The sequence below is a fragment of the Mytilus trossulus genome, unplaced genomic scaffold (assembly GCF_036588685.1).
Source record: "Mytilus trossulus isolate FHL-02 unplaced genomic scaffold, PNRI_Mtr1.1.1.hap1 h1tg000110l__unscaffolded, whole genome shotgun sequence".
NCBI lineage: Eukaryota > Metazoa > Mollusca > Bivalvia > Mytilida > Mytilidae > Mytilus > Mytilus trossulus.
The window spans coordinates 1,598,334-1,615,419 of record NW_026963297.1 but is presented as its reverse complement, the minus strand read 5'-3'; the positions used below and the strand labels follow the sequence as shown (position 1 = coordinate 1,615,419).

Here is a 17,086-nt window from a genome sequence, read left to right as displayed (position 1 = left end):
ACTCTTTTTGCATTTTATACAGCTTTTATCTTTTTCGTTTTTTATTTTCTTAAAGTATACATATAATAATGGATATCAAATTTCAGCATTTAAGATCCAAATATAAACATTCAGCTATAACAAAATGAAGGACCCTTTTTAATTGAAAGGCGGATAAAAAGGGTATCAACCGCATTGGAAAACTATTTTTATTTGTCTGGATATCAACGTCATTGTTTGCGTTGGGTCGTTCCACAATTTTTTGTATAGTCTCTTTCTAGATATGATTTTATGCATTACATGCATTTTTCTTCGTTTTTCAATGGATTCTGTTTCCGGCGAAATGTTCAAAAGATGTCCGTATAGTGTCCGGATATATAACGTGTTGTTTATGAACTATCTCGTCAATTTCAGAAGATTCATAGTTAACGATTAGAAATGATTTCTGAAACGTCCGAAAAAGTGAACTCTTCATTACCATGAATGAAATATCTGTCACTGGACATTAACCTACCAGCAAAACAATCAGTCAACGAACATAATATACTATCATTCATTCAGTATAATCTTTCCAGATGACACCTGCATAATTTTTTTATTATCAAGTACAGATAAAGTCAGTTTATATTAGTTAGGAAACTACCTACTTCAGTGACGGTTAAAAATCATGAAAGATGAAATGCTAACTCTCTAAATTGATGTGGACAAACATTTGTAGTCATTATGGTCACCGTGTACAAGTATTGTTGGCATTTGTTTGATACATTCCATCAAGAACTAAAAAAATATACTGACTGATATGCGGCTTTAACGTTGTCATAAGAAAGTGACAATGATAATGAATACGGTCAGTCAGTAAACGTTTCATTTTTGATATCAACTCATATAAGTTATACTTTTTATTATAAAGTACAAATATATTTAGTGTTTGTTGATGCGGTCAAATAGTTTTGTTACACGAGCCAGCATATTAAAATTAATTATTTTTTGTGGCGCGTCAATATTTTTAATAAAAAAAAAGGACAGACATAGATGCGGGAAGCATGTTATAGTCATTGCGTTTCAATATTGCTACTATTTGTATTATTAAAATATATCATGACATAAAAAACCAAACTACATTCATTTTGCAACTATATTATTGTCATGATATAGTTCAAGTTTGATCAATTTAGGTGATACTGTCAAATAGTTTTTTTTTACACATTTTACTAAATTCACAAATTTAACAAAACTACTCAGTTTCTTAACGAGTTAATATCTTGATTAAGAATAAGAAGACATGCTGGCACAATAAATTTATGCAGACAAAGTTTTGAAGTAATTGTGTTCCAAGATTGATGTCATTTGTAATAAATAATCCACCGGCGTTAAATAATTACGGATTTATTATGCAGCTATATACATTGTCATAGCGCTATACTATAATGGTTTAATTTTTGAATTGTTGTTTGGATGGAGAGTTGTCTCATTGGCACTCACACCACTTCTTCCTATATCTATGGTTTATTTGGGTTGATGTGCTCAAATACTCTGGTTAAACAAGCCAGTTTGAAGTATAAAAACTACTGATTTGTTGTCAACCGCTGTTCAATCGCGGGTAGGTTAATGCGGTTTCAAATCATTTTTGACGATTTTTGGTGATTGCATCGAAATCTCATCTATTACGTCATTTTCGAAACTATACGAATTTTGATTGGCTAAATCGGACGTTGGGAGAATTTGCTATGGAGTGGTGATTTTGTGGCTACAACGAGATCAAAGATTTATCAACTTGTGGTTTTTCGTCAACATCATTGCGACATTAACAATATCTTCAAACGTGACCGTTGTTCCCTTGAACACTTACAGTTTTGAGTAAGAAAATCGCCAAAAACTAAGATTCGTCAACGTCCATGTTTAGCTTGTCACGTCACACTCATTATCATCAGCTGTTGAGCACCTTGTCAAAGAAGTCGGCACATGGAAATCACAATGGAAAGGAGGATTTTGCATACATTTTGAGGTAAATACGTTGTAAATTTTAACTCTTCATCATCGGTACCCATTTCTTCTCATTGAATTTGTTGAAGTGAATCAAAACATTCATAATTCGTCATTTATTTCGATAACCGACGACGAAAACCGTTGACCTATGAATCAATCAATGAAGCAATAAAGTTAGCTAAATGGAAAAAATGCTCGGAGAAAGGTTGTTTTAATATTAGTTATAGTAGACTTGATTTTTTCCGATTTTTCCCATGCCAACTGTTACATAATAATTACCTCCCCGGGCCCCCTTTAATTCCCCCCTTGGTTCAGTGTATGCAATAAATTAAAACTATTCATTTATGTATACATAGCTCCTTAACTTTGGCAGTAAGGGGTGCACCCCTATATTATCATATATACCCAGTCTACCTCTCCTTAATAGGCTTAGTCCTTTTTTTATACTTTTATACACCACCCACACAAAGTCCACAAATGAGTAGTGTTGGTGTTTTTACATGTTAAACAGAAAATGACATTGCATGTTTCAATTCAGAATTATTTGTTTTTAACTGTGATTTAACTCAAGCATGAATGTATATAAATATAAAACTTGGATTTGTTTCACAAATAGTATTATATATTCATTGTCATTTCTAAGTTTATGAGAAAATACCAGTCACACAAAGACAAAATAATTTATAAATGCATGTACAAACAAATTAAAGGTACTATTAAGTCATATTTCAGTTAACAGGCTACTGAGATTTTACAAAATGAGAGAATTGGCTCATCTCAGTTAATACTTTATTGAAAAGCACTTTACGCCCATATGGACCAATGGCTTAAAATATTATACATAATATACAGTTTACATAAAACAATGAAAATAAACAATGGACACACTTTGAACTATAATTTGTCTTTTTTTTTAAATCAATATATATATATATATATATATATAAGAGATTCAAATTATATCAAGGACTCCCTGCCCTCAGTCTTAGTGACTTTTTTAAAAAGGAGCCTAATTTGCAAGTGTCCTGTTTTGTTTCAGGATTGAGAATATGTTTTAATTTATCTATATCATTTAAGTTATTATATTTATTTTCATTTAAAAATTCTTTTCTTAATTGTTCATTTATTTTACATTTAAAAAAGAAATGAATAGATATTATCTAATTTAATTTTTAGTTAAAGATATGAAAATTTTAAATTGATCACCACTTTCATTCAATTGACATTTTAAAGATTATTTATTACTTGTAGGATTTGCTTGATAACTATTAAAATGTTATAATCCAAATAAGTGACTTTAAAAGTTGTCAATCTACATTGATGTAAATATTTCAATATCATACAGATTAAATACCTTACAGGTTTTTTTTTTAAATATTTGCCACTGGACGTTAAGCAACCAACAATCAATCTTTTTTTTTTTTTAAATATCTCCTTTATTGCCTATTTCCTTCATGTTTTAAAAAAATCTGTTGGTGTGTTTATTGCTTTTAAAGTATTGGTTATGCAATTTTATATTTGTCTTTTGCAGAATTTGTATTCACTGGTTTTTTTTACTGCTTCCAAGTGACTTGACATGTAGGAAGTCTGCATTATCATGTAAGCATTCAATTATTATATTATTGTTACTGACACTAATTTTATAGTCACATGAAGTGATATTAAAGCTATTTAAAGATTAATTGCTCATGAGTTTAGATTAATCTGTCTATATCTATATTTATGTGTGAAGAAAGTAAACAAACATGGCAATTATTTTATTACAAACATGTAAGTTTACTATTGGTTTTACCAACCACTGCTGATACTAAGGGCTTAGGCTTTTAAGCTTACTAAAATTTGATTATATTGAAGTTCTCTTTTTGTAACAGAATAAGAATAAGATGATTTTTATGTTCAAATATTAATAACAGGGCACTTTTAGAGCAATACATCAAGCACAATGATTGAAGTAATAGATATTATGCATATACTAGTATGTATAGCAATGGGGCTTATAAATTAAATATATTGTGTATAATAATATCATTTTTTTTTGCAGGATTTTAAGATGAATGAGAAACAATGGCTACTTCCAATACAATAGCACATTTGATAAAATGAATAAGACACAAGGACTGCACTTGTCATTCTAAGGAAGATCAACAAATGAAACACAAACAAGGATATTATTTTCATATTAGATTCCTGTACATGAGATATAAAGAGAAAATGAATTTTCCTGAAAAGACTCTTTACTTATACATATGTGGGACAAATTGAATGGAATCAAGACTGTTTTAACTGTGCTAAAAGGAATACAAATTAGAAGTTAATTGACTGTATTAAAAATAAGTGAGAAAAAAATTTGCTGTATGAAAAAGCAGGTTCAACAAAAGGAAATAAGTTGAAATGTATGAATAACTAACTGCAATGATTCTGGAAAATGTGTTTAATTCATGGTCATTAAAGGAAAAATTTATAAGAAAGTGGAATACATAAAGTATGTGATATTGTGTCCTAATTATCATCACTGAGGAGGGAATGTTTCACAGAACTTTTACTTCATAAATGTGTCACTGTGTACAAATTGTGATTTCATTCGGCGGATAAAGTATATTTAGCTGTGCTTCATGGAATATTAAAATCAAAATTATTAATATTGTTTATTAATAATATAAATGTGAAACAAAAGCAAAAGTATTATGAATGATGAAATGTTTTCACATACAAATTAGCAAATAGATTCATCAATAGGATCACCCAGTCCCTAATTTTTATGATTGTGAAACATGTTTTATAACTAAAACAAAAAAATCTTATGTTATTTGGTTATGATGGTAAGTTTTGTGACACATAGAAAAACATACATTTTGTAGCACATGAAGTAAAATAAGTCATGTTGGCTGCATTTAATACACAATTTCAAATCAATCAATCAGTGAATGTATATATTTTAAATTACTTGGGTTAAGTGAAACAACTTTGAGATTGCCCTGTAGTGTTTTCTGTCAGACACTGACCATATATTCCCTTATAAAAACATTCACTCCACCTTTTTAAGAAAGTACCAAATAATGCTTATTGAAGAGCAATTATCAATAATTCAATTATCTAATTACATGAAGCTTAAAAAGATGATAAATATTATAACTTTAACTTTTCAACATGGTTTAAACTGATGTCTGCTAGTTTTATGCTGTTTATCCTTAAAAATAAACACCTCATCGATGGTTAGCATTGCAATTATAAAGATATTTATTATATTGATATAAATAAAATATAGATAATTGAAACAGTTGTCCAAGTTCATGATTTTTTTCTAATTTATACAGATTTGGGCCACAGATACACAAATTGGGGTCTGAACAGGGGGAGTGAGGGGGGTTCAATTAGTTGTTAAGATAATTTTTATTTATTAATTTTTATTCAAATAGCATCTTTTCTTTACCCTGCAAAATTATTATTATATTTTCTTTAAAAAAACTTTACACCCTATATATACCTGTATTTCTGTGTCTTATACCTTAAAAAGAAGGCACATATTACAGCTGATTTCCTATTGGTATGTAGAGCAAGACTTTGGTTACCTTGTTTGCTTTTTTGTATATTGTACAATGATAATTTAAATAACACCCAATTGCATTTAACTTTAATATTTACAGGTTTAAGTTTGTCTATATTTATTGTTTGAAGATGACAATCTTAAGTGCTTTAAGCTTGGGTAAATGTTTATACAAACAAAAAAAGCAGGCCAACCAAACTTTTACTCTACAAGCTTTAGGAAATTAGCTGTAAAAGAAAATATTCTGCAGTTTTAGAATATATTTATTCTCATAAACTAAATACAAATTTAAGTTACAGAGATAATGGAACATATATACATACATAGAATAAATACATATTCTGGAGTTTTAAGTATGCTTGATGAGACACAGAATGTGTACATGGTGTAAAGGGAACATGTGTGATGAAAATGTTGCAGGATTTGGAATATAATTAAATTTCCATTAGCTCTTGGACTATCATATTTGGTATAAATTTATTTAATAGTCCTAACTTTAATACTGACCCATCATACGTTTTTTTTTATGAAATCAACATCTATTTTTCTTTAACTATGTTTTCTATCAGTATGTGGTAATTAAATTTATTGAGAGAAAAAATACGCAGGACATTGAATATATATTCCAAGCTGTCATTATATATGGTGTGATTGCCACTGTGACCAACGACTGAATGATGTACAGAGTATGGGTCTGTATGATTTATGAAGAATGAGCAAGATTCAAGATTTTATTGTACACTCTGACAGTTAACACTGTTACAAGAGGCAAAACCCAAACATGAGAGGCACCTCATCTGACAAAATAGAAAACACAATTCAAAGAACTATCTGATTGATTGAATGGTGTTTAATAACACTTCCCACACTGTTGTGCGAATACACGGAGGTCATGTTTTATTGGTAGATAAAGCTAGTGTCCGTAGAAAAATTCCGTACATAATTTTTTGGCCAAAAAATACCAAACAGAAAGAAAAGGGGCTTCATACCAAGCCGATGTGTAGTTATAATCATTCTGATCTTTTCTCCGAGTAAAATATATATTTCTTTTAATAAATAAATTGTTAATGGAGAAGATGCAACAAAAAGTACATTTAAATAAAGATCAGCAACAATTACCCGATGACTGAAAATTTTAGTTCTTTTGACAGAATTACTTCCCTTTGAAAGTCACTTGTGCGTTTGTAAACAATGACGGACCCGAAAACTTATGAAACAAGTTAACTTTGACTCAAAAGTGCTAGCGTGTAGAAATGATGAAATTTCGATTCAAATAAACGCACAGAAAGCTGAATAATAATATTTTACGAAAACTGCTACTCGGTCCATGTTGTTTATTCCGTTACCGTGTTAGACGATGTAATATCTGAAGGTCATAGTATTTTTGGCGCAATTTAGTCGAAAATCTCCGTTTATTTAATTAATCTTTTCATTCAAAGGAGGCGAGTAGCACTTTTCTAATACTTTGGTATATAAGCTATCCACAGATAACAATACTTAGAAAAACAAGAGTGTCTACACGCTAGCACTTTTGAGTTTACTGTTTTCATGTATATAAATATATTTTGAGTGTCACGTGATAACCACGTGATAATTTGAGAATGTTATTTTTGAAAATGAAAATTTATATTGTCAACATACTAGCAAAACTAAAAAATATAACACATTACACTAACAATGAGACAAAAAGTCTTTTTATTAAAAGTTGAAATTTAAGTATCATTTTTTCTTTTTTTTGAAAATACAGCATTAACCTACCCGCGATAGTCATTTATCAATGCAACTGAAACCAAACCATAAACTGAGGAAAATACATCAACTATAAGTGTAAATACAACGGTACAAAATAAATCCTCCTTACATAAAACACATAACTGCTTTCATGTTTTGCAGAATGAATATACTCTATAAAGTGCAAATATGGTCAGTTTTGGTAAATGTTGACAAATGCTTTATTTATGCTATCCAGCCTGATATTTCAAAACTAGTAATTTTGTGAATAAATAATTTGAGTAAAAAAGAACATGCAAGCACGATATAATGACGTAGCAATTGTGTTTAATATATTTTTTATATTTAATAAATCGTGAGGTAAAAAATAATGATTTATTATGCGGCAAAATGTTTTTTTTTTATATAGTGCTGTTTTCTATTTTGGTTGATGCGGTCAAATTTTTAGCTCACCTGGCCCAAACGGGCCAAGTGAGCTTTTCTCATCACTAACGTCCGTCGTCCGTCGTCGTCCATCGTAGTCTTTGTCCATCGTCCGTCGTCGTTACCTTTTACAAAAATCTTCTCCTCTGAAACTACTGGGCCAAGTTTAACCAACGTTAGCCACACTCATCACTAGGAAATCTAGTTTATAGACATGTCCGGTGTCTCGACCAACCAACCAAGATGGCCTCCATGGCTAAAAAAGAACATAGGGGTAACATGTAGATTTTGACTCATATCTCTGAAACCAAAGCATTTAGAGAAAAACAAAGGGTAAAATTGTTTATCAGGTCAAGATCTATCGGCCCTCAAATTTTGAGACAAATCAGACAACACGTTGTTGGGTTGCAGCCCCCGAATTAGTAATTTTAATGAAATTTTGCAGTTTTTGGTTATTATCTTGAATACTATTATAGATAGAGATAAACTTTAAACATCAATAATGTACAGCAAAGTAGGATCTACAAATAAGTCAAACCTGGCCAAAATTATAAAGTGACCCCTTCAGGAGTTATTGCTCTTTATTGTCATTTTTAACCATTTTTCTAAAATTTTAGTAATCTTTTTAAAAAATCTTCTCTTCTAAAACTACTGGGCAAAATTTAACTAAACTCTGCCAAAATCATTAATGGGGTATTTAGTTTTAAAAATGTGTCTGATGACCCCGCCCATGAACCACGACGGCCGACATGGCTACAAATAGTACAAAGGGTAAAATGCAGTTTTTGGTTCATATCTATGAAACCAAAGCATTTATATCTATCTGCCCTGAAATTTTCAGACCAATCGGACATTTTTTGGTTGGGTTGCTGCCCCTGAATTGGTAATTTTAAGAAAATTTTGCAGCTTTTGGTTATTATCTTGAATATTATTATATATAGAGATAAACTGCAAACAGTAATAATGTACAGCAAAGTAAGAACTACAAATAAGTCCACATGAAAAAAATGGTTATGTTACTCCTTAAGGAGTAATTACCCTTTATAGTCTATTTTTCGGTTGTTTCCTGTTATGAGTTGTTACTTCAGTTTTATCATGTATATCTTTTATATAGTAATTTTATCAAATTTACCGTTTGCAAAAGTATAAATTATTCTTAATAACAGGGATGTTCTGGTACCTAACAGAAAACCCTGGCCGTTTTTGGAACAACTTTTTTGAAATTTTGTTCCTCGATGCTGTTCAACTTTGTACTTGTTTCGGCTTTCAAACTTTTGAATCTGAGCGTCACTAGTAAGTCTTGTGTGGACAAAATACACTTCTGGCGTATTAAATCTTAAACCTGTTGCCTTTTGTTAGCTATTATTCGTGTGCTTCTTTGTCTTTTGTGTTCTCCTTTTTATTTGTATTGTAGTCCTGTAATGTTGTGTTGTCATTTTAATGTTATATTTCACATGGCCATACAAGAGGGAGGTTCGGCATGCCACAAAACCATGTTCAACCCACCATTTTTTATTCTTTTTAAAAAAAATGTCCTGTACCATGTCAGAAATACGCTCATTGTTATATTATAATTCTTTTCTGTGTGTGTTACATTCAAAAGTTGTTCGTAGTAATCGTTTTATTTTTTAAAGTCAAATTGAAAAAATGATGTTTTTTTTTGGACTAAATGGGTAGCTTTTGTATTTCAACTTATTTACATATAATTTGTCCTAAAAAAACACTACATTTTTTTATAAATTTAGAAGAAATTTACTTTAATTTAATAGTTTGCTTCCAGTAAACAATTCGCGAATATGTTTTCCGTATGCTGTGAACTCAGAGTCACCTTTCTCGTACAAACCCAGTGTTAACATTACGTATGAATCTGTCATCGTAAAAAACTATTATCTTATTGTACATGTTATATACGTGCTCAATATCCATGTTTTTTGTTATTTATTGATTTAAAGGTGACAATCGGTAAATTATGGCTTTAAACACGACAATTAACTATTTGCCATTTTTTCAAACCATATCAAACCGAGAGGAAACACATTACGATTATACCATTTGGATGCGTAAAAAATGATAAAAATCGTGCACAGAAGTTTTTGATATATATGTTGTGTAGAAATTGTAATGTTGTTCTCATTATGATTTGTACAGTTCGTTACCAGTGTTTTATGAACTGCCTAAAACAAATGGATGATGCATGTACGAAGTCTTTCTTTTTGCATTTTTTCTGTTATGTTTTCGTTTCTACAAATTATTACATAAAACATTAAAAGAACACAATTTTTTTTTTAAGATATAATTTGGTATCAGGAGAAAACGAAAATAGATTTTAAACCATTCAGGTGTCCTTGGGTGTAATGTGAGGACACGACGAATAGCACGATTTGTTAGGTTAAAGTATAATAATTTGAAATTTTGCACAAGTTGTAGATTTCCCATCATATAATAGATGGTGAATTGCTGGTGTGCAAAACCTCCGTCACATTGTTGACTATACACATTAATCTTATTGTGAAACATGCACATCCTTCGGTAGTAATATTTCAAAAAAAATGGGAGTATAAGCTGCATATTAATATTGCAAACTGAAAAAGGTTTTTTATGCACTTGAATTAAAAATAGAGGAATTACTCTTATAATATTGAATAGGATATGGCAAAGAAAATAGAAAAGCGTTTTTTTCACTTAAAAAACTGTGCACCTCTATGGAAATTATTGATACAATATTCGTTACTCCTATATTTGGGTGGGCAAACATCGTGCAATGTATGAACGGTACATGTTATTACTTATATGAGAGAGAGAGAGAGAGAGAGAGAGAGAGAGAGAGAGAGAGAGAGAGAGAGAGAGAGAGAGAGAGAGAGAAGAGAGAGAGAGAAGAGAGAGAGAGAGAGATAGAGAGAGAGAGAGAGAGAGAGAGAGAGAGAGAGAGAAAGAGAGAGAGAGAGAGAGAGATTTACAGTTGTATTTGATTTTATAATTTACCAATTCAGTAAAATTGTGCTGAAAGGGGAAGGTACACAACTGACTATTGAAAAAAACAAATTAAAACAAACAGTAATATTAGTTTTATTTCGTTTTCAGAAAGACGGAACATGTAATTAATGACAACTGTTTACCAAAATCAATTAAACACCAAACACTTGTAACAATATTCAAACATTTAGCATTTTAGCATTTTTAATTTCATTTTAATATGTTTAAAAATGTTGTTTTATTCAAAATTCAATCCATATAGGGAACCTACTAGAATAGTACAACTTTATGGAATTAAAAAATACAAATGTCCTTAAGTGTTAAAAAATACACAAATAAATCTTGAAGAACGCAATCATTTATGTCATTAAAAAGTAATTTCGTTGTATTCCTTCGGAATCACTCTATACCCTAGCGTTGTTCTTATTTCTTTTCATTTTCCTCAATAGATATCAAATGCAGCAATGATTATCTTTAATGTTCAAACTTAAGCGTTTGAAATACAAAGGTAAACACATTGTTTATATATGTCAACAGCCAAAGAGAATATCAGTTTTACAAAAGACAACTGAACCTCATATTAACTTCACTGAAAGACATGTTTTGTAAGATATATTAAGAATATTCAACGACAGACAAAAATGATGCAGCTATTTATCAAAACGAATTGCGCATCAAACATTTTAGCATAATTATACATTCAAATCATATGATGGATAGCGCAGTGAATATCACTTCTTTTTAATATTAATTAATGTTTATTATAGGATTAAACATTTCAATATTTGACATTATAGGGATGAAGATCCACCTGGAAAGACTGTACTACAAACGGAACAAAATACACAGGTATCATGTTAATTATTGTTTTTATTGAAAGGAGAACACTAGTCTACTTTGCAGTTTCTTAATTCTAAAACGCAAGAATGGTACAATGGTGTTACAAAACGGTTCAACGATTAAAAACATCTATTTTCATTATATCAATTTACACTTGAAACTGAAGTATTTGGATTATTTTAGATACAATACATAAACTCAATCTTATTAAAGCATTTGAACTCTTTAAAACATCCGTAGAAAAAAAAAGAAGAAGCACCAAGGTAGTCTAATGTTGAAACTGCAACATTTATGTGCTGTTGGATAATAATATATATGGAATAATGTGTTTTGTTAAATAATTTTTTGTATTTGGTCAATGTTTTAATTTAGGGAAGATAATTCAGAGCCATACACAAGACTTGCCGTTGTTCGACAACTATCCCATACTTTTGTAATGTTTTTCGCACATGCATTCTTTTATGGAATCAATACAAATCAACATACACAATGGTACTGTTACTTTCCTTATAACAAAACTGAAAAAAAATGTACGTTCATGCAGGGCCACTTTTGTTGGACTGACATTCCCTGTGATTTCTCTCCGCCAAAAAGTCAATTGCATGGTTTCAGTTTCCTATTGAATTAAATTAAATATTTGATTATAATGCTTTTTCATAATTTGAGATAAGAATTCAAAATTTTAATGCTATACTTTTTTATTGTTCAGGCTAATTAGATTCGGACGTTTTTACTTTACTTGTGTTCCATAACGGTATTTCTGTGATTTTGTTCACATAACCTGATATAGCATGTGCTGTTCGCAAAGGATTTTATCATATACTTAAATAAAAATAAAAGTTCCAGAGTATAATACAACCATTACGAAACGGATGACACTTCACATAACATGATGGTAAGATATGTCGTAATTCTATTTTATTTGTATACGTTTAATAGGCAAGATACCAGAAATTACAAGTATATTTTATTTAAAGGTTTCGATGAAGTTATTGAATTGTAGAAACTCGTAAAGGTTACTCCAGATTACTTTTATGTGAAATTAAATCATAAATAGCTGTATTCTATTTTTGTTCTAACATAAGATCGTAAAATGTAAAATTTGGAAAGTCTATGAGTGATAAAAAGTTTGAAATTCAACGTGCAGCTATAATCATTAGATGAACAATGTACTTTCTGTTCACAAGTTACACATAAGCAGTTTGATACAGATTTCCATGTGAGACACATTAAATTTATTCGTTAACACTCGTGTATTTTGCATTTCACTTAGGATTGTTTTTAATATCCATGGTATTTGTAACTGATAACTCCAAGATTGTCACCATTTTCAAATGGGTGATGCATTTGTCTTTGATAATGTTTCAGGTCGTATAGAATTAGAAAAAAAGTAAATAAATTAAAATATTCTTTAGATTACGTCGCACTGTTACACCTTTTATATGTTTTTAAACATTTTATCCATATTGATGATTGTTGAATTATGTGTTTCTTTAATTTGTAAGCAAACCCCATGGGCTGACTTGGATATAGAAGAGACAGAGCAATTTGATTATAAGGAAATGATACCTATGATAGGCCAAGAAGGGGTTAGCGATGAAGAAGAATTAATAAACATAAATGAAGATCCGGAGGTAAATATAGTTCAGCACTAATTAAGTACTAATGAAATCCATTTAAAAAAAGATCGTTTACAACAAGTATGGTTAAAACAAATATACAAAAATAACTTATATGTGAACAAATTATTACTTGTTTATTTACTGTATTCTATTTTAATTTAACAAACATAGTTTGTTTTTTGTTTGTTTGTTGGTATCAATGAAAATCATTTTCATCAGTTTGCAAAACCGTTAGTTCGTGACTGTTACACAATATAGTGAGGTTGTATCTGCATTCAGTATTTTAGCTGCTTCTTTTTTATATTCATCGCAATTATAATTGTTGCATGCGCACATTTTAAAGAAATGCATTTTTATCTTTTATATGATGTGCATTTACCTTTATATAATGTGAAATTGTCTCTTTATGATGTGAGTAAATATCCTTATATGATGTGTAAACATTCTAAATGATATGCAAATATACTTATATATCATGTGCAAATATACTTATATGATGTATATGAATTTTTTTATCATTTTCAAATATCCTTTTATGATGTGAAAATATACTTATATGATGTGTATGATCATTCAAAATCTGCGCGAACACGAAAAATAGTTAAATAAAATTGAATTATCCTCTCGATCTTAGTAGAGGTGTTGCAGAACTGAGTAACTTAAATACGAATACGTATCAAAGTATGCATAAACGTGCAATACAGTTACAAGGGGTATCTTTTTTTTATTACCGGTGACTCTCAATGTATTTATTAAATCAAAATGGGGAATTCTGTCATGTGTGCTTGTTTTTTTCTATGTGCCATAATAATGAAAAAAGCGCATTGAAAAAGTACCGAAGAATGATTTTCAAAGCCATTAATCAGAACAAAATATATCTTCGGGAATCGAGTGTAAAGTCAAGCACAACTGTTGAATTCAAAGCGTATTTAGTTTTTTTTTGTCCTTTAATTGTTAAATACAGAAACTAAAAAAATATCATCTCGCTTCAAATTCCATCATTATTATATTTTAAAACTAGATTTTTATAAATTGACATTCAAATTTTATATTAAATGAAAGCAAACAATATGGGTCAAGCGAAATCGCTTTGTAATGAGTCATCATAACAGGGTAGGCGTGTTTGATTATAGAAATATCATTTGGCTAATTTGTTGAACGTCTTACGTATATATACAAATATTGGCATGCCATTAAAGTAATTCATGTTATTTTAAAAGCTCCCCTTCTATATGTTCTACGTAGACTTCAAACATTTAATCATACATGTACGTGAAAGTATTTGGGAAGTATTCAATTTCACCTCACGTGCTGATAACAAACTTGATTTGATTGGTTAAGGTCAATAGTAAACCTTTTAGATACATCGGATACGTTGGAAGAACATTCCATTTGCGATGATGTATTTCATTGGCTGTTCGATACGCATTGGCAGGTTCCATTTTATCTGTCGTTTTAATCAAGCGGACTTTGATCTTTAACTGATTTATAAGTACAGAGGCGTGTCAGGGGTAACATCTTGTTGGTTATATATGGAATCACTGAAGCATGACTGGAGCGGGCCCATATTTGGCAGTCGGTGCACCCTTTCTGATTTCCACCACCAAATGTATGGCTGTTTACAGAAACCTCTCTGGAATACTCTATTTGAGGTATCCATTGAATGATATTCAATCATTCTTGTTTTATGCTTCTCGTGATAAATTTGTGAATTGTTTTATGTAACAAATCTAAAACAAGGGTCGAAATGTGGAATTCCTATTCAGAGCGGTTCATATAGATTTGTATTAAACAGCTGCTCACATTTAAGAGATTTGAATATATACGTCAAATACGTTCTAGGAATATTCCAATTTTACTACACTTGCAATGTTCACAATTTGATTGGTTGAGGTAAACAGTTAACCTTATTTATACATTGGATACGTCGGAGGAGCATTCCATTTTTGAAGCTGTTATTTCATTGGCTGTTTGCAACGTAAGAAGCTTCACAGGAAGGTTCCATTTTATTAGTCGTGCTTATCAAGCGAACCTTGCTCGGATACGATGTACTCATTATCTATTTATTTAAAACAATTTGTAAAGTTTCTATAGTGGTTTATAGGAATTGTTCTGGAATACTCTATTCGAAGTATCTAACGTCAAATGCGAAATTAAAATGATGTTAAACACGATTATATATTGAATCTCAATAGACAAAATAAAACTCAAACATGCATTCATTTAAGAATTGATTACAGCTTATACATAGGGAACAAAATTGACCCTCTGCTTCAATTTACATTTGAGGTGTCTAGATCTATTATACTCTATTTAGATACCAAAGTGTACAAAGGTGAAAGATTCCATAATAATAACTTCATTGATGTTGAATCTCATATTAAAAAAAATAAAATGTAACAATATATTCCAATCACATGTGCACATTCGAAAAACCCATTCACAAGTATGACAGTGTGTGAACATAAACGTTATATTAGAAATAAAAGTGAAATCACTGAATTAGAGAGACATTTTACTGACGTAATAGATAAGTTAGTTAAAAGGGGATACTGTAAAAATAAAACAGAGAATGTGATAAGAAACATTAAAATTACCACGAACAGAAAAATAACTATATTGAAGACCAATAGAACAAAGAATGTTCCACTCACTCTCATTACGAAATATAATCCAATGGTAAAAAACCATAGTACAGTTATTAGAAAACATTGAAGCAATCTGCAAAAAGACAAACAATGTGAAATCTTCACACATCTGTCTATCATAGCGTATAAAAGTACCAAAAATATCAAAGACTATCTCGTTAAATCAAGGAAAAGGGACCCATGCTTTAACAGCATAAGCAAAAAATCCCGAAACACTGTTAGTTATCATCTTAATTATAGGCAACAAACGTTCATATAAATGAAATTAAAACAACGGTGTAAAGTCTTGAGATTTATTACTTGATATGTTGGTTGAAGGAACCGCATTGAATTATAAATTGATATCGTATATGTTCCTTATGTCGTAACTACAATAACCTTCCCTTTTCACGAATTTGACTACCGAATTGAACTATTTACCGGATTTGTAGTCACATAAGCAACACGACGGGTGCCACATGTGAAGCAGGATCGGCTTACACCTTCGGAGCACCTGAAATCACCCCAAGTTTTTGGTGGGGTTCGTGTTGATTTTTCTTTAGTGTTCTATTTTGTGTCTTCTGTACTATTATTTTTCCGTTTGTCTTTTTATTTTTAGCCATGCCAATGTCAGTATTTTTTTAATCTATGAGTTTAACTGTCACACTGGTGTATGTCGTCCCACTTAAAAAAAATTTAGGCATGGATTTTCGATGATTACATCGAAATATAAATATGATGTCATTATATGCGACTTTGCGACACAAGACTGGCTAGTAAGTTTTGTCGACTTCACGTTTGGGCTTGTTATGAACAGATAAGCACTTTTTTATGATAGAAGTCAGTGTCAACAGTTCATCAAAAACATCCTAATATAGAAGGAGTTTGCTTATATTTTGAGGTAAGTTGTTTAAAAGTATGTTAGCCTAAAGGTTCGTCGCTATTTAACTTATTAATAATTGAGTTTCGAGTGAGTATGCGTGTAGATAAAGCTGCATTGTTTACTTCTAAATGGTGTTAATGTATACACGTTTCGCTGTCAACATGACTTACAAATGTAGCACATCAATGAATCCACCATAATAACGATGAAAAAAGGATATTTGCTACAAACGATGTGTCATTCATCTGATTCCAATTCCGAATCTTTGCTTCAAATGGGGAAAAGAGGACAGCATACCCTTCTTGGAAATTACGATGCCAAAGTCCAAGGATATATACTAGTATAAGGAACTAACAACTTGCTGGTGGGATAGTGGACCGTCCTTTTTTGTTTCCTGCTGCAAGACGGACAATAATGGCTGAAGATCGGTAGTTATTAAGTAAATTTGGAGGTTCCATTAAACTTTGTAATTCTTGTG

The 17,086-nt window shown here is 30.5% G+C and overlaps 1 protein-coding gene and 1 long non-coding RNA gene across 3 annotated transcripts in view; both read left to right on the top strand.

The window, feature by feature from the left end:
* Window positions 1-17,086, top strand: part of LOC134700058 (uncharacterized) — a 76,950-nt gene that overhangs the window by 41,306 nt on the left and 18,558 nt on the right. For both annotated transcript variants that reach the window (XM_063561436.1, XM_063561435.1), the window contains exons 3-4: window positions 11,434-11,485; window positions 12,982-13,110. In XM_063561436.1, the coding sequence (XP_063417506.1) occupies window positions 11,434-11,485; window positions 12,982-13,110 (181 nt within the window). The remainder of the gene's footprint in view (window positions 1-11,433; window positions 11,486-12,981; window positions 13,111-17,086) is intronic.
* LOC134700063 (uncharacterized) lies at window positions 1,584-4,575 on the top strand. Its single transcript, XR_010103763.1, has 3 exons — window positions 1,584-1,984; window positions 3,497-3,564; window positions 4,007-4,575. It is a non-coding gene; the product is annotated as an uncharacterized LOC134700063 (long non-coding RNA).